The sequence below is a fragment of the Mobula hypostoma genome, chromosome 12 (assembly GCF_963921235.1).
Source record: "Mobula hypostoma chromosome 12, sMobHyp1.1, whole genome shotgun sequence".
NCBI classification, from domain to species: Eukaryota; Metazoa; Chordata; class Chondrichthyes; order Myliobatiformes; family Myliobatidae; genus Mobula; species Mobula hypostoma.
The window spans coordinates 78,683,252-78,708,885 of record NC_086108.1 but is presented as its reverse complement, the minus strand read 5'-3'; the positions used below and the strand labels follow the sequence as shown (position 1 = coordinate 78,708,885).

Below are 25,634 nucleotides of genomic sequence, written 5' to 3'. Positions count from 1 at the left end.
GTCCTTGGCACACAGGAATTCTGCACCAAGCAGAGGTCTAGCCATGATGAAACCACATGTGTGATGTCATCCTCTAAGGCAGACCATCACCCGTCATGTCCCGTAAGTCTGGATCCTGCTGCCGTCAGTGGCCTCCAGTAAGTTCTGTCGCTCCTTGCCTTCTCATCAATAGGCAGTGGGGCAGCACACTCACTTGTGCGCCCGTGTCACACAGGAACCGACGCCCCAAAAGGGTATCTATAACATACAGTAGATGTCCTTGGTAGCTGGAACCCATGGTGTTCACAGACCGCTGATGTCCTGATGAACTGGCACTGTCGAAGCTGCAAGACGGTCGGCCCTTCCTAGCACTTGTATCAAAGTGAGGGGGGCAAAAACACAGACCCGGTGTAGTTTGTGTCGCTGCATTAGTTAGTGAACTGTGTTATTACAAGGGGTGATTCTTGTCACAACTGTTTCGCCTGCTTGTGTCGGAGGTCTTGCTGACTGGGCGTATTGAGGCAGGGAAAGGAGGAGGAATGATGCATCGCTGCCTGGCTGAGTGAAGACTATCAGCCATTTTAGTAAGCTCCCTTTAGTCCTTCACGGTTGCATTAGTGAGGACAATACAAACTTGATCAGGTATTTGCTGCATGAAGAGTGCTTTAAAAATAAAACAAGGGTGGTGATTTCCCAGGAGGGACAAAGTGTGATCCATTAGCTCTGACAGCTTACCATCGATGAGGCCAAGCGAGGAGAGCAGTGGTTTAGCAAGCTCAGACTCTTAATAGTCCAAAAGTCTAACAGGTGAGTTTTCAGCCATCGGTATTTACCATGTTCAGGTGGGATTTTTTAGTCGACTCATCACTCTTGATATTGTGAAACTGCTGAACAATGCTACCACTTAGTAGAATTTTCTGTGGTCTGCAGTGATTTCTTGCAGCACTAATTGGGCCTCGGCTTATACAAACCAAGCAATGGCATTTTGCTCTCAAAACCCCAGCAGTTTCAAAGTAACTCTGTTGGCCAACTTGTTCAATATCTCTGGAATCGTCCTGGAACATCGGTGTCACCAATGTAGGTTTCCACAAATACAGTGGTGTGAGGCATTTTATGTTTAAGAAAAACCATAATAACTCATTTATTGCAATCTAAACACTGAACAGAAAGCGCAGTAACAGTATATTGCGTAAGTACAGACATCCCACCTCTCCTGGAACTTCCAGGAGTCTCCCGCATATTAATAGTGGCTCCCCGATGCCCGCAAATTATATACAGTATCACGGAAATCAATTTTTTTGAGAGCGAGCGAGAGAAAAGAGAGAGAGAGCGCGCAAGAGAAGGCAAGCGAGCGTGCGCGAAAGCAAGTGAGAGAGGGAGAGAGAGAGCGCGCAAGTGACCACGAGAGAGCGAGAGCGAGCGAGAGAGCACCATTGCAGAGCGTTCCAAAAAAATATATAAAACATATGTCACCACAGACTACAGTAAAGTGTACCCCTGCCTAATAGGGGTCAAAATAATGACAGTGTTGCTCGCTGCACTGTTTGCAACAATGACTTTGCTATTGCCCATGGTGGGTTAAGACTGTAAAAGACACGTTGAGGTGAGTTTAACAGGTGTCATTCATTCATTAGCATAGCTAACGTTATTTAAACTAGCTGGCCAGCTGCTTATGAGCTACTCTATTGCAGACATCCCACCTCTCCCGGGAGTTACCCGCAAATTGATGGTGCTACCTCCCTGAAATGAGTTTTTGCAGGGTGGGATGTCTGTAAGTATGTCATCAGGTCAGACCAGCCTCTTAAAGTGAACTCCAATTCAATGTTGGTGGTTGTGAATTATGTACATTTCCTCCAATTATTATTATCCTACACTCTCCATTCATGACATATTTGCACCCATTACAAAACTGACACCTTTCTGAATTTATTCCAAATTTGCCTTTCAAAACCATTTAGACAAGTTTTTCACACAGCATGTATTCTTCCTCTTCCTTCTACCAAGATAGTGTAAACATGCTGACATTTGCATGTGATCTACATAAGCAATTTGCAAGTTTATTAACACCGTCTGGAATTTTATCACAATTTTTTCTTTTGACAATACTACTAAATTAGTAACGTGCACAAATTCTACAATGGCACATAAATTTTCAAAATAGTTCTGGAATCAGTGCTTTTTTCTGTCGATTTCAGTGTCCTATACCTATTTTCTTTCAATCTATTCTTCGTATTCCTCTGACAGTTCTGCATTATAGTTGGTACTTTTAGAAGGTTATTTAAAAATCTAAGTCATGTGCATCCATATAGGGACCGGAAAAAAAATTGGATGATTAGAATTTAGTCTTGATAGGAAGAGTAAGAGAGCTTAATGGAGGAGATCATCTTGATGAATCTTTAATGACAAAGAGGAGCTACAGAGATGTAGTTGCATTTAGGAAGTGAATAAAGGGCAGTGAATGAGAGGGAAATGAGACCGAGATGGGGAATGAAATAAAATGCAGAGTGTTGAAAGTAAACTTGGACGCAAAATGCATAAAGTCTGAGGATTGATTTAGAGGGTAAAGGAATGGGAAATATTTTTATCCTGATGTGAGTTCCTTAAAGTTTCCTGAGTAGAAAAAGATAATGCAGTATGATTGTTGCAACACACACAAAATGCTGGTGAACGCAGCAGGCCAGGCAGTATCTATAGGAAGAGGTACAGTCGACGTTTCAGGCTGAGCCCTTTCATCAGGACTAACTGAGAGAAGAGATGGTAAGAGATTTGAAAGTGGGAAGGGGAGGGGGAGATCCGAAATGATAGGGGAAGACAGGAAGGAGAGGGATGAAGCTAAGAGCTGGAAAGTTGATTGGCAAAAGGGATACGAGGCTGGAGAAGGGAGAGGATCATGGGACAGGAGGCCTAGGGAGAAAGAAAGGAGGAGGGGAGCGGCAGGGGAAGATGGAGAGAAGGCAAGGAATTATTGTGAGCGGGATGGAGAAAAGAGAGAGAGAGGGAAAAAAAAGGAAAAAATAGAAATAAATAAATAAGGGATGGGTTAAGAATGGGAGGAGGGGCATTAATGGAAGTTAGAGAAGTCAATGTTCATGCCATCAGGTTACCCAGACGGAATATAAGGTATTGTTCCTCCAACCTGAGTGTGGCTCCATCTTGACAGTAGAGGAGGCTATGGATAGACTTATTAGAATGGGATATTTATTAACTTTTTTTTTTCCTTTTTTCTCTCTCTCTCTGTCCCTCTCACAATTACTCCTTGCCTGCTCTCCATCTTCCTCTGGTGCTCCCCCACCCCGGCCTTTCTTTCTCCCTAGGCCTCCCGTCCCATGTTCCTCTCCCTTCTCCAGACTTGTATCCCTTTTGCCAATCAACTTTCCAGCTCTTAGCTTCATCCCTCCCCCTCCTGTCTTCTCCTATCATTTCAGACTCCCCCTCTCCCACTTTCAAATCTCTACTAGCTCTTCTTTCAGTTAGTCCTGACGAAGGCTCTCGACCTGAAACGTTGACTGTGCTTCTTCCTATGGATGCTGTCTGGTCTGCTGCGTTTTGTGTGTGTTGCTTGAATTTCCAGCATCTGCAGATTTCCTTGTGTTTGCAGTATGATTGTTCCTGTCTTTGAATATTTTATGTCCATAGGACATAGGAGCGGAATTATCATTTTCCCTCTCAACCCCATTCTCCTGCCTTCTCCCCATCACCTGGATATCACATTGGTGTTTAACTTATTTCTTCATTTGATCCAATGGATTATGATTTTCACTAAGTTTTTATTATAAATTATACAGTGTAAAACTGTGATGCAGTGGTATTAGTGGCCTTCTGTTTGAACCTATATCAGATCATGCAGTCAAAAGTCTCTTGTAACAATAAATTATTGAAATTGGGAATGGAATAAATCTGAAGAGCTAATTCCTTTCTTTAACATGAGTGCTTATTAAACATTTTGTTCTTGGCACTGATTGATGCATTCTTTCTATTTTCTAATTTTTCAGTAGATTTATTGATGGGTGTCACAGCAAATCAGTGGTAAGATTTTAGAGGTGAAAGTGGACAGCGGCAGAAAATATGTGGGAAGTTTCAGGAAAATTCAGTGTGTAGTGTAATAGATTGAATGGCTTGTCATAAGAAGAATGTTTGATGACTTTGGGCCTGTATTCACTGGAATTCAGAAGAATGAGGGGAGATCTCATTGAACCTATCAAATGGTGAAATCCTTGATACAGTGGATGTGGAGGTGGTGTTTCTTACGGTGGGAGAGTCTAAGGCTACGTCCACACTATGCCGGATAATTTTGAAAACGCCGGTTTCGAGTAAAAACGACAGGCGTCCACACTAAGCGTTTTTCAAAATATCTCCATCCATATTAGGCGGATATTTGGGCGAATCTCCTCCTACTGGGCATGCGCAGGACACGCAGAAAACAAGCTAAGAGGAAACGATATACTTCGTGCGCGTTTGTCCAGTTACAGAGTAGAAAAACTTTAAAGGAGTTGCTCTTGGCTCTCGCGCAGGAGGACTTAAAACTTAAAAAAAACAAATACTGGAGCGTATGGAGGCAACCGACAGGGAGTTCACGGACAGTATGACCCAGCTGACGACGAACATTGAAAAACTGACTAACTCTGTTGCATTAATAAAGCACCTTGTTAAATGTATAAAACGTCTGCATCAGTGTTATCTTGTATTTCCATACAATGATACATTAGGCTGTTACACATCTATTGTCAGAGAAGTACTTGCATAAGTAGGTAAACCACCTTCGTACAAGCAAGGACAGAAAACAGGGCGAAGTGAGTATACTTATTTATTCAGTAAGCTATGGGTCAAAGTATTTGGTGAGTACATAACTCTTCTGGCTTCAGTCTCGTTGCCGTCTGTTCTGAAATTGTTAGGTGGTGGCGTTCAAGGAAACAACGAACATCTGTTCTGGCACGTCATGACAGCGTTTTTAAATAGTCAAAAAAGCTCACTTTACAATTTAACTCTCACGCCGTTCACACCGACTGCGCGTTGTTACAGCTTGCGCAGTACCAAGCAGAAGCAGAAAAAAGCATTGTTGTTGTGGTGTTGTCATGACAATGTTTTTAAATCTCTCCGTTTACTCCGTACACTCTACGCCGGATATTAAGCGGTTTCAGATTTATTCACTCTGGAGAGTGTTTTCGAAAATCTCAGTTTTCGAGGACTGAAAATGCTGGCTCAGTGTGGACGGGAGAGCAAAACGAAGAGAAAAAACTTCGTTTTCAAAATTATCCGGCGCAGTGTGGACATACCCTAAGATCAGAGGACACAGCATCAGAATAGAGGATCACCCTTTTATAATAGAAATGAGGAATTTCTTTAGCCAGAGAGAGTTGAATCTGTGAAAATCTTTGCCACAGGCAGCTGTGGAGGCCAAGTATTTATGTACATTTAAGGCAGAGGTTGATAGATTCTTGATTGGTCAGGACGTGAAGGGAAACGGGGAAAAGGCGGGAGATTGGGGTTGTGTGGAAAATTGGATCAGCCATGATGAAATGACCAAGTAGACTCAATGGGCCTAATTCTGCTTCTTTATCTTATGGTCTTATAGTGTATGTTACAGTGGGTATGAACACCTGCAGAATGTATTTTACAGTTGATTTTATTCTTGGCATTAATCTGCCATAAGCAATTTACACCTTTTGTGATTCAGAGAATAGAACCAATAGCAAGTTTCACCGGAACTATGGCAGGTCATAACTTTTCCAGTACATTTTATCTCATTTTTAACACGATGAGGAATTCTGCAGTAAGTTCCCTGCCACCACTAGGTGAAGATATTTCCCCTCATCTGCCATCTAATTTCTCTGCCAGTTGCATTAATTTTATGTTCCCTGCTTTTTTGCCTAAATTACTCATAAGCAGAAGAAAACAACAGGAATTCTACAGATGCTGGAAATTCAAGCAACACACATCAAAGTTGCTGGTGAACGCAGCAGGCCAGGCAGCATCTCTAGGAAGAGGTACAGTCGACGTTTCAGGCCGAGACCCTTTGTCAGGACTAACTGAAGGAAGAGTTAGTGAGAGATTTGAAAGACTGTACCTCTTCCTAGAGATGCTGCCTGGCCTGCTGCGTTCACCAGCAACTTTGATGTGTGTTGCATAAGCAGAAGAACCTGTTTCTGTAGGTCAGTCAAGAATCTCTTCACTCCACTTTGTTCCAAAGGAGACAACCTTCGGCTATCTAATCTTTCTTTGCTGAAGTTTTCCACTTCTGACAATATCCTCAGAGATCTCCTTGGCACCCTTCCCAGCGAATCCTACCTTTGCTGTAATGATTGTTTGCTCATTTGTTGCTTTCCTTTAACAAAGTGTCCTGTTCATACAGACAGCTGTTCTTTAAATGTTACTTGTGTTCAGTGGAGATTAAAGAACAAAGATATCTGGCACTGACTTGATAGGATGGAAAACAAGTAGCAAGAGCCCAGGTCAGCAGAAAAATATAACAAGTTTAAATAGCAAAGGAAACTGGCACTTGAGTGCATTAAATACAGGGAGGCAAAAGATGCTTGTTGATGGGGATCATCAAACTTGCTATGTGGTTCGTGGAAGATTATAAAGCCCATGGAAGATTTGACTGGCTTGTCCTCTTCATGCATTGACTATTCCTGATTAACTGAATTGGATGGGTTTAGGAGGGAGGAGAAGATGGCGGCGCGACGCAGCGTGTGTAGCCTCTCCTGTGAAATGATATCGTATCTGTTAAATAGGGGCCATGCACAATCCTGATTTGATGGAGACAGCCATGAGAGCACGGAGGAATATCTGGAGTAACTTCTGAAATGTCCGGTTCGCTGTCGCTGCTACTGTGCAATCAAGAATCTCTGGAGGGAAGACCCCAAAATTCTCGGCTTTGCCTGCCGCTGGCGACCAGGGCTGGGGTCGAAGCATTCGGCAGAGATGGTGCTCGGTGTCGGAGGGCTGGTCGGAGCTGGAAGTTTTCGGACAACTCATAGTCGGACTGTGGTCGGGTATGGCTGGGAGAGTTTTCTTCGTTCTCCCATCTGCGTGAGATATGGGACTTCTCAAGAGACTTTGTACTTTTTTACCGTGCTCATGGCCTGTTCTTCATCAAGTTACAGTATTGCTTGCACTGTTGTAACTATATGTTATAATTATGTGGTTTTTGTCAGTTTTTCAGTCTTGGTCTGTCCTGTGTTTCTATGATACCACACTGGAGGAATATTGTATCATTTCTTAATGCATGCATTACTAAATGACAATAAAAGAGGACTGCGTGTCCTCATAATCTAAAAAAATTTCCCCCGCATATCTTCAGTGAAAATAGCAATCTGGTCTCACTGTTGTAATCAGAACTCAGTCAGTGCATTTAAGGAAGTATCCTGCTGGTTTGCAGGAAGTGTATCCCTTGTCTATGGAGAAAAGGAAGATGTAATTGTAGCCTGCAGGATTGTCAACTAGAAGGTCTCGCAGACAATTTTAACTGCCAGGTTTCTGCAAGCAATTAAAACAACATCATTACTAGTATAATATGTTCATAATAATATGTTCAAGAACTTGAGGTCACAAATTGACTTTCAGAAATTACTTTTGACAAAATCAGTAGCAAGTAGTCAGCTTAAAAAATACAATTTGTAGCAATGTGTAAGGAACAATTGCCTTAAGATTAAAGTGGTGTTTTTTCCTCTCTCAGTGAATGCAAAATGCCTCTGTCAATTTACATTTTACTTATCCTGCCCACTGATTAGAATGAGCACATATTTTACGCATACCCTATATCAATTAAAGTAAAATCACATAGGGTTAGAAAAAAACAACAGGAATTCTGCAGATGCTGGAAATTCAAGCAACACACATCAAAGTTGCTGGTGAACGCAGCAGGCCAGGCAGCATCTGTAGGAAGAGGTGCAGTCGACGTTTCAGGCCGAGACCCTTCGTCAGGACTAACTGAAGGAAGAGTGAGTAAGGGGTTTGAAAGTTGGAGGGGGAGGGGGAGATGCAAAATGATAGGAGAAGACAGGAGGGGGAGGGATAGAGCCGAGAGCTGGACAGGTGATAGGCAAAAGGGGATACGAGAGGATCATGGGACAGGAGGTCCGGGAAGAAAGACAAGGGGGGGAGGTGACCCAGAGGATGGGCAAGAGGTATATTCAGAGGGACAGAGGGAGAAAAAGGAGAGTGAGAGAAAGAATGTGTGCATAAAAATGAGTAACAGATGGGGTACGAGGGGGAGGTGGGGCCTTAGCGGAAGTTAGAGAAGTCGATGTTCATGCCATCAGGTTGGAGGCTACCCAGACGGAATATAAGGTGTTGTTCCTCCAACCTGAGTGTGGCTTCATCTTTACAGTAGAGGAGGCCGTGGATAGACATGTCAGAATGGGAATGGGATGTGGAAATAAAATGTGTGGCCACTGGGAGATCCTGCTTTCTCTGGCGGACAGAGCATAGATGTTCAGCAAAGCGGTCTCCCAGTCTGCGTTGGGTCTCGCCAATATATAAAAGGCCACATCGGGAGCACCGGACGCAGTATATCACCCCAGTCGACTCACAGGTGAAGTGATGCCTCACCTGGAAGGACTGTTTGGGGCCCTGAATGGTGGTAAGGGAGGAAGTGTAAGGGTGATAGGGTTAGAAAAGCCAGTTTTGATTCAGTCCATTTCCCACGGGGTATTAATACTTGGCACTAGAGGACAATGCTGTGGTTTTGGGTATTGTCTTTGAGGTGACTGAAAAATAAGACAATTGTGATGAGCTCATTTCCAGCCTTCCCAGATGGAAATGGGTCACAGAGCAGGAAAGTGACATTGTGGTTAGTGTGCCAATATTAGAGAAACTATCACAATCGCTGCTACAGTCTATTTAAGTATGTGAGTGCTAAATTTAGGATAATGCTGTCTAACATCTTGACAGATGAAAGGAAACATGTCAAAGGCAATCAGTTGAGAGCATTTTCAATAATGTGGGAAGCCAGCCTGCTGTGCATGTGCCAGTACGTCCACTGGCCAGATGGAAACTGGAGCGAAGTCTGCTTCCTGACTATATCTGTGGGCATGGCATTTTTCCTGGCCCTCAATAATGACTGCACTGGAATTGACCTGACTTCTTCAGATCGAGCCGCTTGGGGCAAGGTTTTCATAGTTATCAGTGGAATGCCTAATTCTCTGTATGTTTAACAGAAAATAAAGAATTGAGTTGCTCCCTGGGCTTTAATTGGAGTATAATATTAGCTTTTCCATAGATCTGCCAAAGATGCCAGGGTATCTTTGTGTTGAAAATAGTGGAAGGCAGGAATTTATTTTAACAATCCTACAGATGTTCACTGGTTATGTTATCCAGGCAGTTAATTTGCTATGTACTGTTATTCGTCTGAATGGAATAAAAGTACATTAACTTGATTTTGAAGTTTTATTCGTCAGTTTTATAATTTCCCATGAACTGTAGCTTTAAACATAGGTCGTGGTCATTGTAAACTGATTACTAATTAACAACATTTATGTTTGACAGAAATATTTACAGTAAGTAAATAATGTGTGGAATTACTATAGCTCCAGTTATTTTACTGTGTTGGTGACACAAATTACATAACCAGATTTGAGTTAATTACAAAATTTACATAATGTGCTCAGCAAGCATCCTCTAAGGCTTTGCTCTTTTGCACACAGTTAGCAGAATGTAGAACAGGACTGAATATAGTGTCCATAAGATCATATGAAATGACAAAATCATTACAATATATGTACTCAGAATGACCTCAAATGTCAGTGCACTGGAAGTTAATTAGAACACAATTTGTGAAAGTTTGGCTTGGAACGAATGTAATACTCTTGTTTTTATGTGATAGTAATGAAGCTCAGTGCTTTTAATCCTCAGGGTAGCATCTCTCTACCTTATTTTCAGTTTTGCATCATAATGAATATCCTGTTATGTTTGCGTAAGATATGAATTAAATATTTGGTAGTCTCACAGCAAAGGATATGTTTGTTCCAAGTGCTTCATAATGGGGACAGAGTTTACAGATGAGGCACATACTGTAGATTTTAACTGTGACATTGTGGATGTAATTCATTACAGCATTCAGAATTTAAATTGGCACTCTACATTTGAACTGCTTTTTCTTTAACTTTGTTATTCCTCTGTTAAGTATTCATGATGCCACTTCCAAAATCAGAATGTGTCACGAAATTTGCTAACTTAGGAGCAGCAATTCAATGCAATACATAATATAGCAGAAGAAGAAATAAATAAATAAATTTAATTTGGTGGAATGACTAGAGAAAATGTAAATATGGAAGTTTTCCCTTGTGATTTAAATTTAGTATTTTATGGGAATCAACATGCAAAAGAGAGGTCACCCTATCCCTCACCTAGTTTTCTGTTTGAACTGTTCTTAAAATTGTCAGCTGGAGATGCACAAGGAAAACTTTTGGGTGACCTTGTGAGTTATATTAATACACCTCAGTAGAGACTGGCTACCCAAAATAAACCTGGCTACAGAGTGTAGGTTGAGTTACGTTCAAAGGTCCCACAGGCTCAAATCAAGTTGGAAATGGGCACATCTGCATCCGATTCAAGTTGAGATTTAATTTGTTGCCTGCACAGACCGCTGCTTGCCAGTGCCGTTGCTGAGGTTAACAACTTTCACTGGCACAGTGAGATGAAAGCTCTAATTCAGGCGTAGGCAACTTTAAGCACAAATGATTTTCTAGCATGCGTTATTCATTAACTTGAGGTAAAGCATAACTAGATGTATTTAAATGGATAATTCCCATATTTCAAGTTTTTATGGCATTTATCTGGCCTTCTGGTCTCACCAGAAGGTCTGCTCATTAATACACGATCCGGCCCACAGAGGCAAAAAGGTTGCCAACCCCTGCTCTAATTCTTCTAATTCTTTATCTCCAAGAACTACCTTTTAATGGTAGTGTACTCATTGGCCAGATGAGCAATGTTGATCCCAGTGATTTGTTGTTCTATGATTAAGATTAATGCAAAATTACCTTAAGTAGTTCATAAAAGAAGAAAGTTCAGGGAATAGGAATATGACTCTGCCTCCGCACGTACATTTATATCCCAGGATACCGTACTGTCACAATTAAACAGGTCAACTGAGTAATGGTGCAAGATCGCATGACAACAGTAACAGCATATTTGTTCAGTACCTTTACTGGTAAAATCTTCGAATGTTGCCTTCTAGAGCTTTACCAAATAAAATTTGCGGCTTTATCAAATTTGATGTCAAATATGGAAATAGGAAGACTGACAACCAGATAATTGACAGGTCAGTTCTGACAAGATGCCAAAGTGGGGGAGGGTGTATAGGAGGTGCCAGAGAGGGTGAATGGTACCACATCCACAGCTGGAGCCCCTTATACAGGAATGCATGCCCATCAGCAATTATAAATGGGTGGTCATGAGGTTAGAATTGCAGTTACAGCAACATAAGACCTTGGTCTGACCCCACGGAATACTGTGTTCAGTTCTGGTCACCTCACTACAGGAAGGATGTGGATACTATAAGAGAGTGCAAAGGAGATTTACAAGGATGTTGCCTGGTTTGGAGAGCGTGCCTTATGAAAATAGGTTGAGTGAACTTGGCCTTTTCTCCTTGGAGCGATGGAGGATGAGAGGTGACCTAATAGAGGTGTAGAAGATGATGAGAGGCATTGATCGTGTGGATAGCTAGAGGCTGTTTTGCCAGGGCTGAGATAGCTAACATGGGGAGGCATAGTTTTAAGGTGCTTGGGAGTAGGTACTGAGGGGATGTGAGGGGATGTCAGGGGTAAGTTTTTCCACACAGAATGGTGGGTGCGTGGAATGCACTGCCGGCAACAGTGGTGGAAGCAGATACAATATGGTCTTTTAAGAGACTCTTAGATAGGTACATGGAGCTTAGAAGGGCTATGCGCTGGGGAAATTCTAGGCAGTTTCTAGAGTAGGTTACCTGGTCGGCATTACATTATGGGCCAAAGGGTCTATATTATGCTGTAAATGTCTATGTTCTAATTGGAGGAGAGCAGATACTTTGGAGCATTGCGGAGCCCAGGGAGGCCTAAGATACTTGAACAGTCCAAGTCTCCTTATAGCTCAAAGCACATTCATGTAATAAAGTAATGTAATGAATTTATCTTTTGCTACTACATTGTTCTAATAGAAGAAAATGTATAGGTTCGATGAACTGCTTATGTGGTTACTAATTTACTGTCTTTCTTGCATTTCCAAATGAAAGAGAAACAATTTATATTTTTGCTTGAAAAATTAACATATGTCTTTTAATTTTATTGCAGTTGGAAGACTGTTGATAGAATTCAGCTCGCTGATGACAATGGAGAGAGTTCAGCGGGAGAACCCAGACGTACAAGAGGGAGGCAAATACACACCTTCTGACTGTATAGCTAAGCAAAGAGTTGCCATCATCATTCCATTCAGGCACAGGGAACATCACTTGAAGTTCTGGCTCCATTACTTGCATCCCATTCTCCGCAGGCAGAAAATCAACTATGGCATTTATATCATAAACCAGGTGAGCGCTCAACCATGTACTTCTGTTTGAAGCAGTTGCATCGTTCGTGTACCAGCTAAGAATGTAATTTCAGAAAATCGTGTTATCAGTTTCCACAAGCTCCTTCCTTAGATGGTGTCAAAATTCTGGTCTTTGTTGTGGTGTTGATAGTTGACTGTTAGGAGTTTATACATTCTCCTCATGACCATATGGGTTTCTTCCCACAGTTCAAAGACTTGCTGGTTGAGGTTAATTGGTCATTGTAAATAGGATTAAATTGGGGATTGCTGGGCGGTGTGCCTCGAAGGGCTGGAAGGGCTTATTCCATGCGGTCTCTCAGTAATAAATAAAAACATACGTACACTAGTTATAATCAAATTCGGTTAATTTGTAAAAGAGCACACTATGCTTTCTTGGGTTAATCTATTTGTTTTCACCATCTAAGAGGAAAATTGTGAGGATATTTCCAGTTTGTCAGTTTGATGCAGAAACCTTACAGAACTACAGGTTATATATCTCCAGACCAGTGGTGTGTTTCTGGCCTTGTTCTGAGAGAGAACTTTCTGCAGGAGGGGATAGCTTTAAATCCATATCACTCTTTTGTACCAACTCAACAAACTCGGAGTATTGGCTTTTCAAAAAGGAAAGGGAAAATTGCTAGTCCTTCATGACTCATCAGAGATGAGTCTGCTCTTGTATGTGACCTAAGGTAGATGAAATATTGTAGGGAAAGAGCTATGTGTCTAAATTATTATAAGGTTCAGGAATGTAATTTTTTCAAAATCACTAAGCATATGCACATCATCCTTATAATCCATGAGTAGTTACATGAAAGTCCCATCGCCGATGCCACAAGAATTTTCTCCAGTGACAGCGACAAAATGATTCAACGTGAGCAGTGTATGCAGATGGATAATAAACCTGATTCTAATTCTAATGATTCTAATTTGAGTCATTGATGTTAGAGCCATCTGATTCTTATGAGTAAAATCAGGTTTATTATCACTGATATATGTTACGAAAATTGTTATTTTGCACAGCAGTAAAGTGCAAGACATAAATTACTGAAAGTTACAAAAATAAATAAATAATGTGAAAGAGGAATAATGAGGTAGTGATCATGCATTCATGGCCATTCAGAAATCTGATTGGAGAAGAGAAGAAGCTATTCCTTACAGTTTGAGTGTGGGTCTTCAGGTTCTTGTACCTCCTCTCTGATGGTAGTGACAAGAAGAGGGCATGGTGTGGGTCCTTAATGATGGATGCTACCTTCTTGAGGAACTGCCTCTTGAAGATGTTCTCTCTGGTTGGGAGGGTTGTACCTGTCATGGAGTTCGCTGAGTCTACAACCCTCTGCAGCCTCTTGATCCTTTGCATTGGATCCTCCGCACAAGACAGTGATGCAACCAGTCAGAATGCTCTCATCTGTGCATCTGTAGAGGTTTGCTAGGTTCTTCGGTGATATGTCAAATCTCTTCAAACTCCCAGTGAAGTCGAGCTGCTGGTGTGTAATTATCATAATTGCTTCCATGGGTTGGGCCCAAGCTGGATCCTCCAGGACACTGATGCCCAACAACTTGAAGCTGCTCCCTCTTTCCACCCCTGACCTGTCAATGAGGACTGGTGTATGTTCTGTTGACTTCTCCTACCTGAGGTCCAAAATCATTTCCTTGGTCTTGCTGATGTTGTGTGAGCTTGTTGCCGCAATACTACTCAACCAGCCGAGCTACCTCACTCCTGTACACCTCCTTGTCGCCTTCAGAGTTTCTGCCAACAGTGATGTGGTGTCATTGGCAAATTTGTAAATGGTAGCTAAGCTGTGCCTTGCCACACAGTTGTGTTGTAATGCTATGCAGCAGTTTCATCTGAATATTTCCTAGTTGCCTGCTGGAACTTGGGAAGGTCAGTGTAAAGTCTACAGACACTGACAGAATCAACAAACTCATTCGTAAGGCCAGTGATGTTGTGGGGATAGAACTGGACTCTCTCACGGTGGTGTCTGAAAAGAGGATGCTGTCTAAGTTGCATCCCATCTTGGTCAATGTCTCCCATCCACTACATAATGTACTGGGTGGGCACAGGATTACATTCAGCCAGAGACTCATTCCACCGAGATGCAACACAGAGCGTCATAGGAAGTCATTCCTGCCTGTGGCCATCAAACTTTACAACTCCTCCCTTGGAGGGTCAAACACCCTGAGCCAATAGGCTGGTCCTGGACTTATTTCATAATTTACTGGCATAATTTACATATTACTATTTAACTATTTATGGTTCTATTACTATTTATTATTTATGGTGCAACTGTAACGAAAACCAATCTCCCCCGGGATCAATAAAGTATGACTATGACTATATTGTGGCTATTTGAGGGAACTTCCAAATAAATTCCCATGGAACTTAAATATTTAATTCTGTTTAGTATTTGGCAGTTTTTTCTTTACAAGTTGGATTTGTTCCTATGAGGTAGGAAGTCTTTTCCAAACTTTTGCATGGAAGGAAAGACGAGGCACGAGTAAAGAAAAGTGACATTTTGACAGTGAACACCTATTAATATTCTGTCAATTTTCTATATTGGGCTGGCAATTATATGGCTCCTTAAGTGCAACCAGTTCCCATTGTTTGTCTTGGACATAAAGTATTAAAAAAAATTTTTGACAGACTTCAATAATACTTTACTGAATAGGTGTTACTAATTGAACTGGATTTTACTATACCTCCTCTGTGGCCTATGTTCTCTGCTCACAGTCATATTACCCGGCCCTGGCCGAAATAGCACCTGTGCCTTGAACTGTACCCCGAGGAGGTGCTGTGCCTGAATCTCTCTTAAAAAAATCTTCCTCAGCAGATACCATCTGTCAATAGTTTTAGAAATATTGCGGATACGATAGGGTCTTTTAAGAGACTTTTGGATTGGTACATGGAGCTTAGAAAAATAGGCGGCTATGGGTAAGCCTAGTAATTTCTAAGCTAAGGATATGTATGGAACAACTTTGTGGGCCGAAGGGCCTATATTGTGCTGTGGGTTTTCTATGTTTTTAAATACTAAAAATAAATAAAATAAGTAAATAAATGATAAGTAGCTAGCATATTTACCACAAAATAACAATGTTTTTTTTGAAAAAACTACTTTCCTACTTCTATTCTTCTGCTTTGTTCTACAAAACTGCTGAAACCAGTGATAGACAATGGACAATAGGTGCAGGAGTAGGCCATTCGGCCCTTCGAGCCAGCACCGCCATTCACTGTGATCATGGCTGATCATCCACATTCAGTACCCCCGTTCCTGCCTTCTCCCCACATCCCTTGACTTCACTATCTTTAAGAGCTCTATCTAATTCTTTCTTGAAAGCATCCAGAGAATTGACCTCCACTGCCTTCTGAGGCAGAGCATTCCACAGATCCACAACTCTCTGGGTGAAAAAGTTTTTCCTCAACTCCGTTCTAAATAGCCTACCCCTTATTCTTAAACTGTGGCCTCTGGTTCTGGACTCCCCCAACATTGGGAGCATGTTTCCTGCTTCCAGCATGTCCAATCCTTTAATAATCTTATATGTTTCAATAAGATCCCCTCACATCCTTCTAAATTCCAGTGTATACAAGCCCAGTTGCTCCAATCTTTCAACATATGACTGTCCCGCCATCCTGAGAATTAACCTTGTGAACCTACGCTGCACTACCTTAATAGCAAGAATGTCCTTCCTCAAATTTGGAGACCAAAACTGCACACAGTACTCCAGGTGGGGTCTCACCAGGGCCCTGTACAACTGCAGAAGGACCTCTTTGCTCCTATACTCAATTCCCCTTGTTATGAAGGCCAGCATGCCATTAGCTTTCTTCACTGCCTGCTGTACCTGCATGCTTACTGTCAGTGACTGATGAACAAGGACACCTAGAACTCATTGTACTTCCCCTTTTCCTAACTTGACACCATTCAGATAGTATGAAGCACTCCACAAACTCCTTTTCTTTGGTCAAGTACCAACCTGATTTTCCCAGTCTACCTGATCTGATGGTATTTGTACCCAGCGCATGATCCGAGAGATGGGTTTTTCTTCTTACAGAGTTTTTTCCACTGGGTTCAATGGGGTCCTGTGGCTGAGCATCAGAAGATGCAGCAGTTAACACTTTCAGCAATATTCAGATACCCCATGTTTGTGCATTTGTGAAAGTCCTGGACTTGCTGACATTTACCTGCAAAATCCAACTGATGCCACAAAGGAGAACAGGAGGTGATTATAATGGTTTCCGTTGATCAATATATATTTTAAATCTTCATATTAATGCCACTCATACTTGGCTTTTCTGTAAGTCTCTTAAAGTATGTGTTATGAAGTAAGTTACTGAGTCTGTCTGTTGGGCAGTGATGAGTTACAATGAAGGCTTTGATATTTTTACACATGGTCGGTTCTGGGATACATTACAGCCATTGCTTGTAAAGTGCAGTCAGTCTTGTTATTCATCAATATATAAACAGCAGTTCATTTCTATATACCAAGGTTGTCGAAACAGCAAGCCAGATGGAAAAGTTTTTGATGATAGTAATTGAACGAGCAATATCAGTCTGCACATTTCAGAATGCCTTGGCATCTTTGAATAATGCAATTAAATTTGCAAAGTCAATTAAAGAGCCATTTGAACCCTTGATTTAACTTTATATCTGAAGATGGAGCTCCAGTCAGATGCAGTCTCTCTGTGTTACTTTGGCTCAGTGGTAATGCTGTGACATCTGAATCAGAAGGTGTAGGGTTACCGAGAGATACAGCATGGAAACAGGCCCTTCTGTCCACTGAGCCCAAGTCAGCTATTGACCATCCATTTTTTTTTATCCATTATCGTCCATTTTCATTGGCATTCTTCTGTTCGTCGCTTTATTCCAGCAGAGACTTTCCAAACCCCTAAAGTGGTGTAGCATTTTGGTGTAGCTTCCTCGACTGAAGCTACTGCAGCTTCAATTGAGGAAGACTAATAAAACCTCTGTGGAATTTTACCTCCACAATCTTCCATGAAGTTCTAGACCTGCACATTGTCATACAGAAATGTCTGGTACCCATATACACATACACTCCCTACGTTAAACCTGTTTTATTCTCTCCACATTTCCATTCGTCACTCCAGATTCTAACATTCACCTACCTCTGAGGCAACGTAGTGGCCAATTAATCTAGCAACTTTCGCATGTTAATTTGTCCTCAGTCACATTTGCAGGATTTTCATATGTGCAAATGTACACCTTAATTTTCCCCTTGTACAAAAACAGATGCGTTTCCACAGTATTTCATTGGCTGTGAAATTCTGCCCTGGGGATATATAAACAGTTTTTTGTCTTTCCCAACTCTGCCCACACACTGCATCACAGAGTGATTAGCCAGGGCTTAGAAGGTAAAGATTCCATTTTAAATGGAGATGACTGACCATGCACAATTAAGATGATGTTGCTTGAAAGTTAGGATCACATGGTCAAAGTCCGGTTTATTGTCATATGCATAAGTACGTGCATGCACAGGTGCAATGAAAAACTTACATGCAGCAGCATCACATGCACGTAGCATCATTCAGGAGAACTGGATAAATTAACAGTACAAAATTATATAAGAAAAAACACAATAAAATAAAGCAAAGTCCATTGTAATATAAATTGGTCATAACATTGCCGCATCAAGATACTGAGGTCGTGATTAGGGTGGTACCATTTGGTTCAAAAATCGAATAGTTACAGGGAAATCGTTGTTCCTGAACCTGGTGGTGTGGGACCTAAGGGTTCTGTATCTTCTGCTAGATGATGGTTACAAAAAGATGGCTTTGGCCAGGTGGTGAGGACCGCTGATGATGGATGTTGCCTTCTGTAGTGGTGGGGAGGAATTTGTTGGTGATGTACTGGGCTGAGTCCACTACTGTCTGAGTTTCGTGTGCATTCAGTTTGTCATACCAGGCAGTCAGTTAGAGTACTTTCAAAAGTACATCTGTAGAAGTTTCACACAAAATGCTGGAGGAACTTAGCAGACCAGGCATTATCAGGACTCTTAAAGGTTCTCGACTCTTTATTCCTTGTCATAGATGCTGCGTGACCGGCTGATTTCCACCAATATTTTGTGTGTGTTACTCTAGATTTCCTGCATCTGCAGAATCTCTTGTTTTTATGAATTGTAGAAGTTGGTTAGATGTGACATGGTGAACCTCCTTAAACTTGTGAGAAACTAAAGACACTAGCTTGCCTTCCTTGCACCTATGTGCTGTGCCATTTAGTGAAATCACCTAGTGAAAAGTGCAAGCACTAGGAGCAAACTGTATATGCATATTTAGAAAATGTATTTTTGAATTCATTTTGGATGCCACTGCTTTTGCCATTTGTCACGAATCCTTTGCTGTTTGGATGTAGAAGTGACTGCATATCCTTATTGACCTGATTTTGAAGTAACCACGAGCAACCATGAATTAACATTGATGCAGGACTGGAGCCATGTAAAAATCTAACACGATACCTTTCCTGAAGGGTATGAGTGGGAACGTCGACTCAAACCATGAGAGGCCTGCGTCGGGCATTGTCATGCCTTACAGTTCAATGAGTGAACCAGTTCAATTTTCAAGACCATCATTTACTGTGTATGCCCACAAGAAAATGAAGCTCGGGGTTGTATATGGTGATGTATTGTGCTTTGATAATGAATTTATTTTGAACTTTGAATCCGGATTCTCATAGTACTCTAGCAGGAAATGAGTTTACTTTCCTTGAAGTCAGAAAGCTTTCTGGGTGTCTAGTTTGTGAACAAATCACTGCACTTTTGTTTGGTTCAACTTGGTTTTTTTTAAAGCTAGTGAAAACAAATTTCAAAAACATAGAGCTGATATATTTAGTGCACAATAAGTATTTAAAATCCCTCAGCTCCAAAGTGATTTTGCTGTAATATCCATCTAAATCTGGAAAAATTTTGGAAACGCTCGTTAGCTGCTGTTGTTACTGCATGGTCGCGAATCTTTCAGAGGGAAGGCCTCAAAATCCCCAGCTTTGCCTGCTGTTGGCGACCGAGATGGAGGTCGAATCGCTCGGATAGAGATGGCTCTCAGTACTCAGTGTCGGAGAGCTGATCAGAGCTTGAAGTTTTCGGATGACTCAGAGTCGGTCCGTGGTCGGGTATGGCAGGGAGAGTTTTTCTTCCTTCTCTCGTCTGCGTGAGATGTGGGACATTTGAGAGACTTTGAACTTTTACTGTGCTCATGGACTTCATCAAGTTATGGTATTGTTGCACTGTTGTAACTGTATGTTATAATTATGTGGTTTTGTTGGTTTTTTTTCAGTCTTGGTCTGTCCTGTGTTTTGTGATATCACACCAGAGGAAATATTGTATCAATTCTTAATGCATGCATTACTAAATGACAATAAAAGAGGACTGCGTGTCTTCATAATCTAAATTCAAATTTGAGATTAATCAAAATTGGGGATCTCCCTCTATATTGTTGGAGTTTTTTTTTTAACCTTGTCCTCTGCTTTTAAATTTCCATACAACGTGAATCAGAACCTAATTGAACTATGAGCATATTTCCCGACTGCCAGACCTCTTACAATTCTGCTTAAGTAACTGACAGCCAAGCGATGAAAGAGAGCTCTGGGGTAATTCACCTGTTGCTTGCTACTTTTCCTGAAGTTGTGTATGAGTTAAAGAACTTGCCGTTTTGGGAAAGGCAGTCATGGATTTTATTATGTCATGCACAGTGTTGAAGTTGTAAGTGTTCTAAGTGAGTGACCTGTTCATGGAAATAATTGTAACTGGGCAGTGGAATTCCCAAAGCCTTTTCTGAAGAATGTGCTGCTCATAATATTTATTTACCTATGGATCCAAATTTGACATTTTTAAGGTAGTACATAGAATATAGAAAATTGAAATCTAGACCACATTAAAGGCCCTTCGGCCCACAATGTTTTGCTGACCATGTAACCTACTCTAGAGACTGCCTAGAATTTGAGCCCTCTATTTTTATAATGAGTGTCTGTTGGTCAAATATGGCACCCTATATGTAAAGCCAAAACAATAACAGATGTAGATGTTTGAACAACACACACAAAATGTTGGAGGAAGATAAGATTAGCTTTACTTGTCACATGTACATTGAAATATACAGTGAATTACACTGTTTGCATCAACAGCCAACACAGTTGAGGATAAATGGGGGCAGCCCACAAGCGGCAACAAGTCAGCAGGTCAGACAGCATCTTTGGAAGGAAATGATCCTTTATCGGGACTCATGGAGGGAAACAAACCAATGACATTTCGGCCCAAGACCAGCTGAGTCCCACAGTGTTTTGCGTTTGTTGCTCAAGATTTCTAGCATCTGTAGAATCTCATGTTTGATGCTGAAAAGTGTGAAAACCTTTTTGCTCAGGCAAAAACTGTTATTCTCGACTACAGCAGTTAACTGAAAATGGAAATCAAAACGATAGTTGCAAGTAATAAAAGGTTATGTTCACTAGTTGATGAAAAGTTTGGAAGTGATATATACTGGCAATAAAAGCATTGGCATAAAGGTAACAGTACATGACAGATAGGATATGACTAAGTACAGTGCTGTATATTACTACATTGTTTCATAGCTTTGACAAAGTCCCTACTGGAGGTGAGTAGTTTCTCCATAGTGAAAAGTTGGATGTTTAACATGCCTGCTAGCATTGGAATTGCAATCTGTTCAAGGTTATACACTTGGCTCTATTTTAGGTTCCTCTCTTCCTTTTGATTTGAAACGCCTTAAACAGGTATCTAACCCGATAGTTAAATATACCTTACGTATTTGGTTTCAATTCAGAAAATTTTTTGATCTTAACCAATTTGGGCTAGCGATTTCTATGTTAGGTAACATATTTTTTCCTCCCTCTTTTACGGATCGTGCTTTTCAAATTTGGAAGACTAAGGGTATTTCACGGTTTTTGGATTTATTTTTAGATGGTTCCCTTATGTCTTTTGAACAATTATCTAATAAATATAATTTATCAAGAATACATTTTTTTAGATATCTACAAGTTAGAAATTTCCTAAGTACTATACTTTCTTCCTTTCCTATGCTTCCTCCTACATACATTTTAGATACTATAATTAACCTTAATCCATGTCAGAAAGGTACATCGGCTATGATTTATAATATTATTATGAAACTTAGGAAAGCTCCATTTGATAAGATTAGGGTAGATTGGGAACAGGAATTGGGGTTTATCATTTCCGTGGATGACTGGGGGCAGATTTTACAATTAGTCAATACTTCCTCTATCTGTGCTAAACATTCCCTAATTCAATTTAAAGTTGTTCATAGAGCACATATGTCCAAAGATAAATTAGCTCGCTTTTATTCTCATATTAATCCTTTTTGTGATAGATGTCCGGGGCAGATAGCCTCTTTAACTCATACGTTTTGGTCTTGCCCTACTCTGGAAACTTTTTGGAGAGACATTTTTAATATTATCTCCAAGGTATTGAATATAGATATCTCTCCTCACCCTATTACTGCTATCTTTGCACTACCTAAAATTTCCAGTAATCTTTCTCCTTCAGCCCGTAGAATGATTGCATTTCTTACTTTAATGGTGAAAAGATGTATCTTACAACATTGGAAAGAGCTTAATGCTCCAACTACCTTTTTTTGGTTTTCTCAGACGATATTATGCTTGAATTCGGAGAAAATTAGAAGCAATCTTTATGATTCCTCATTTAAATTTGAACAGACCTGGAGATCTTTTATTCAATATTTTCATTTAATGTAATATGTAGCCTTGTTTTTTTTTACTGTTTTTAATGGAGGTCAGGATTGAGGACGTGATTTTAAGTTTTTTTAACTCTGTTTGGTTTCAAGTTAGCCCATTGCTTTGCTTTGCTTTGCTTTTAGTTAGTTGCACGGTGGGGTTTTTTTTCCTTTTCTCTATTGATATATATATAAAAATTAGTATACTATTATGTTACCTTGGTATGTTATGTTTAAATTACATTGTTTGTATCATTTTTTTGTATTAATATCTCCTGTAATTTTATTATATTCTAACAGTGTATTAGTGCCTATATGGCTTACCTTTTTGTATACTTATTCAATAAAAAGATTTAAAAAGAACATGCCTGCTGGGCTCATGCTGAATGTCCAAGAATGGTTTTATGATTGTACCATTTTCCTGTTTTGGAGATGTCTGTTTCCAGAGTCAAGTGCGGGGACATAGTAGTAATGGGGATACAATAAAGAACACAATCATCAATGAAATGATTTCATAGTTGGGTTGACCAGTGCAGCACAGTACAGTCCACAATGTTATAAACATTATATTAACCGAATTATATAAACCCGCTTCACGATCACTCCAACCCTTCCCTCCTGCACAACCATAATCCTCTATTTTTTGTGTCCATGTACCTACCTAAGAGTTTTTTAGTTGTTCCTCTTGTATCAGCTACCACCACGCCCCCAACAGTGCATTTCAACACCTACTACTCTGTGTGAAGGCGTACTTCCGACGTCTCCCCTGAACTTTCCTCCACTCACCTCAAATGAATGTGCTGTGGTATTAACCATTGCTGCCCTGGGAAAAGAACTTACGCTCTACCAATGCCACTTGTAATCTTATACACTCTTATCAAGTTGCCTTTCATCCTTAGTCACTTCAAACAGAAAAGTGCAAGTCCTAATCCTCAATTTAGTATTTCCTCCAAAGAGAAAAGCCTTGGTCCAATCCCTAACCCTAATTTTTCCTCATAAAGCAAGTTCTCTAATCCAGGCAGCATCCTGATAAATCTTTTTTTGCAACTTCTGTAAAACTTCTACAAAACTTCTACAATGCGGCAACCAAAAATGAACACAGTACGCCAAGAGTGGTCCAAAAAATACTCATGGTTCTTGAACTCAATCCAGTATGCTATATGTCTCGTTACCACCCCATCAACTTGTGTGGCAACCTTGAAGGATCCAAGGACTTGGACCCCAAGTCCCTCTGCTCCTCCTACTAAGAATCCTGTCATTGACCTTATAATCCACCTTAAAGTTTTATTTTCTAGAGCAAAACATTTCACACTTTTCTAGATTTATCTCCATCTGCCATTTCTCTGACCAACTCTGCTTCCTTTCTATATCCTTATGTAACCTACAACAACCTTCTACATTATCCATATCACCTCCAACCTTCATGTTATCTGCAAACTTGTGAACACAACCCTGCATTTCCTCATCCAAGTCCTTCATAAACTTCACAAAGAGCAGAGTTCCCAGAATAGATCCCTGCTGTATACTAATAGTGTCTGGGTAATATTTATGGATAAATATTATTAATAATTCATATTTAGAATATTATAGTTGTATTCACAATTAGGAACCAGAACTTATACTGGTTTATTATTGAGAGATTTTGAATTGTATATTTTCAAAAAATTGGACAAATTCTGTCAAGTTCATGGCCAGTAAGTTCAGTACGCAATCAAATTATATTGATATATATTGAAGTGAATAGCCAAACTCAGCATTTACTTTAGGATTTAAAAATATGCCTGTTAACAACTTATTTACTCAATTTTATTTCTCTTATCCCATCTTGATTTCCTCCAGCTTCGTAATTCAGTGATCTTGCTTTTAAGATCAGCTGAAAGGCCTTTTCTTCATGTTATAACCTTGTGTCCTCCTTTTACATAAAAAAAATTGAATTGGTGATAATAAGAAAGCCAAAAGACTCCACAGCATGATCTCTGAATGTACTTAACCTATTGTATCTACTTGCATATACAGAAAGAATAAGAATGAGTCTTTGTCCTGCTCTATCCAAAAGTGATTAGACCTCTTCAAGGCAATTTTATACAGCAAACCTTCCAACATTACAGACACTCAGTAAATGTTGCCTGTGAGTTACAGTTGAAGCTCTTTAGTTTAAAGAAACTATAAAGCTAGTATTAATAAAATATTTAAATGATCTCTTTGCTATTTCTCAGTCTTAATCTGTACTCCATAGAGAATTTGTTATCCTTTTCAAGGGACCATTAGGGAAGTGTTGTTTCAGGAAGACTTACTAGCTTTTGAAAAACTGCAAAAAAAATTGATTTGAAAATTGTACTTTATTGTACACATGCTGTGGCTTCTATTTCACTTGCATTACATTGGTTGGATTTATGTTTGCACCTTTTGATTCTGTTATAATTCTTTTATCAGTCTTGGATTGAGTTTTATTTCTAGGATATGTGAACTTGGATGTATCTGAGCCTCTTTGAAGTTCAAGTTCAGGTTTATTGTAGTTTGACTGTGTGTGTGTGTGTGTGTGTGTGTGTATGTATGTGTATATATACACACACACCACACACACACACACACACACACACACACACACACACACACACTTAAAACCAAATGAAGCAATGTTGCTCCAGACCATGGTGCACCCACAAAACATATATCACAAAATAAAATCAAAATATCACAACAAATAAATTAGTAAAGTATAATTCAAATCACACGCATTGTGTAGCACAGATAAGCAGTACAGTAAACAGCTCGCTGTCCTAGTGTCAAGACCTTGGTGGTGGCAGAGTATTTGTTAGTCTCACAGCCTGAGGGAAGGAGGTATAGCAGTACCTGGCAGTTCTAGTCCCGATGCCCCTGTACCTCCTTCCTGACTATAGTGGGTCAAGGAGAGTGTGGGTGGTGTGGATCCTAAACAATGCTTTGGGCCTACATATATTGTGCTCCCAGTAAATATCACAAATGGGGGAGGGAGACCCCAGTGATCCTCTTGGCTGTTTTACTATTTTCTATCTGGTTTTACAGTGCAATGCCTTGCAGCATCCATAACACACAATGATGCGGCCAGACAGGACACTGTCAGTGGTGCTCCTATAGAAAGTCGTTCGAATGGGGGCAGGAAGCCTTACATGCCACAATCTCCTCAGAAAATGTAGACTCTACATCTTCTACTTACTCTTTTCATCTTAATTTTGTTTTTGGAACTGTTGGAGCCAGTGTCTTTCAGTCTGTAGTTCGATCGAGTGAGCTGGCATTCTGCTGTCCCTGAGAGTACTCCCAAGAGAGAAATGTGAGCACAAGCTACCATGAGGAGAAGCTCAGAGATGAGATGACGGGCATTGATTGACTACATTTCTGGCCGATTAAAGCGTCAATAAAGATTGAAACATCAACGCAAACGTGAGGGAGAGTGAGCCGTTCTTGCAGGGGA

The 25,634-nt window shown here is 40.5% G+C and overlaps 1 protein-coding gene across 3 annotated transcripts in view; it reads left to right on the top strand.

Moving 5' to 3' along the window:
* The window catches only part of b4galt2 (UDP-Gal:betaGlcNAc beta 1,4- galactosyltransferase, polypeptide 2), a 397,773-nt gene that overhangs the window by 219,018 nt on the left and 153,121 nt on the right, over nucleotides 1-25,634 (top strand). For all 3 annotated transcript variants that reach the window (XR_010019928.1, XM_063064452.1, XM_063064453.1), the window contains exon 3: nucleotides 12,246-12,481. Coding sequence is in view for 2 of the 3 variants with exons in the window: in XM_063064452.1 (XP_062920522.1) it covers nucleotides 12,246-12,481 (236 nt within the window). In the remaining variant the exon portion in view is untranslated. The remainder of the gene's footprint in view (nucleotides 1-12,245; nucleotides 12,482-25,634) is intronic.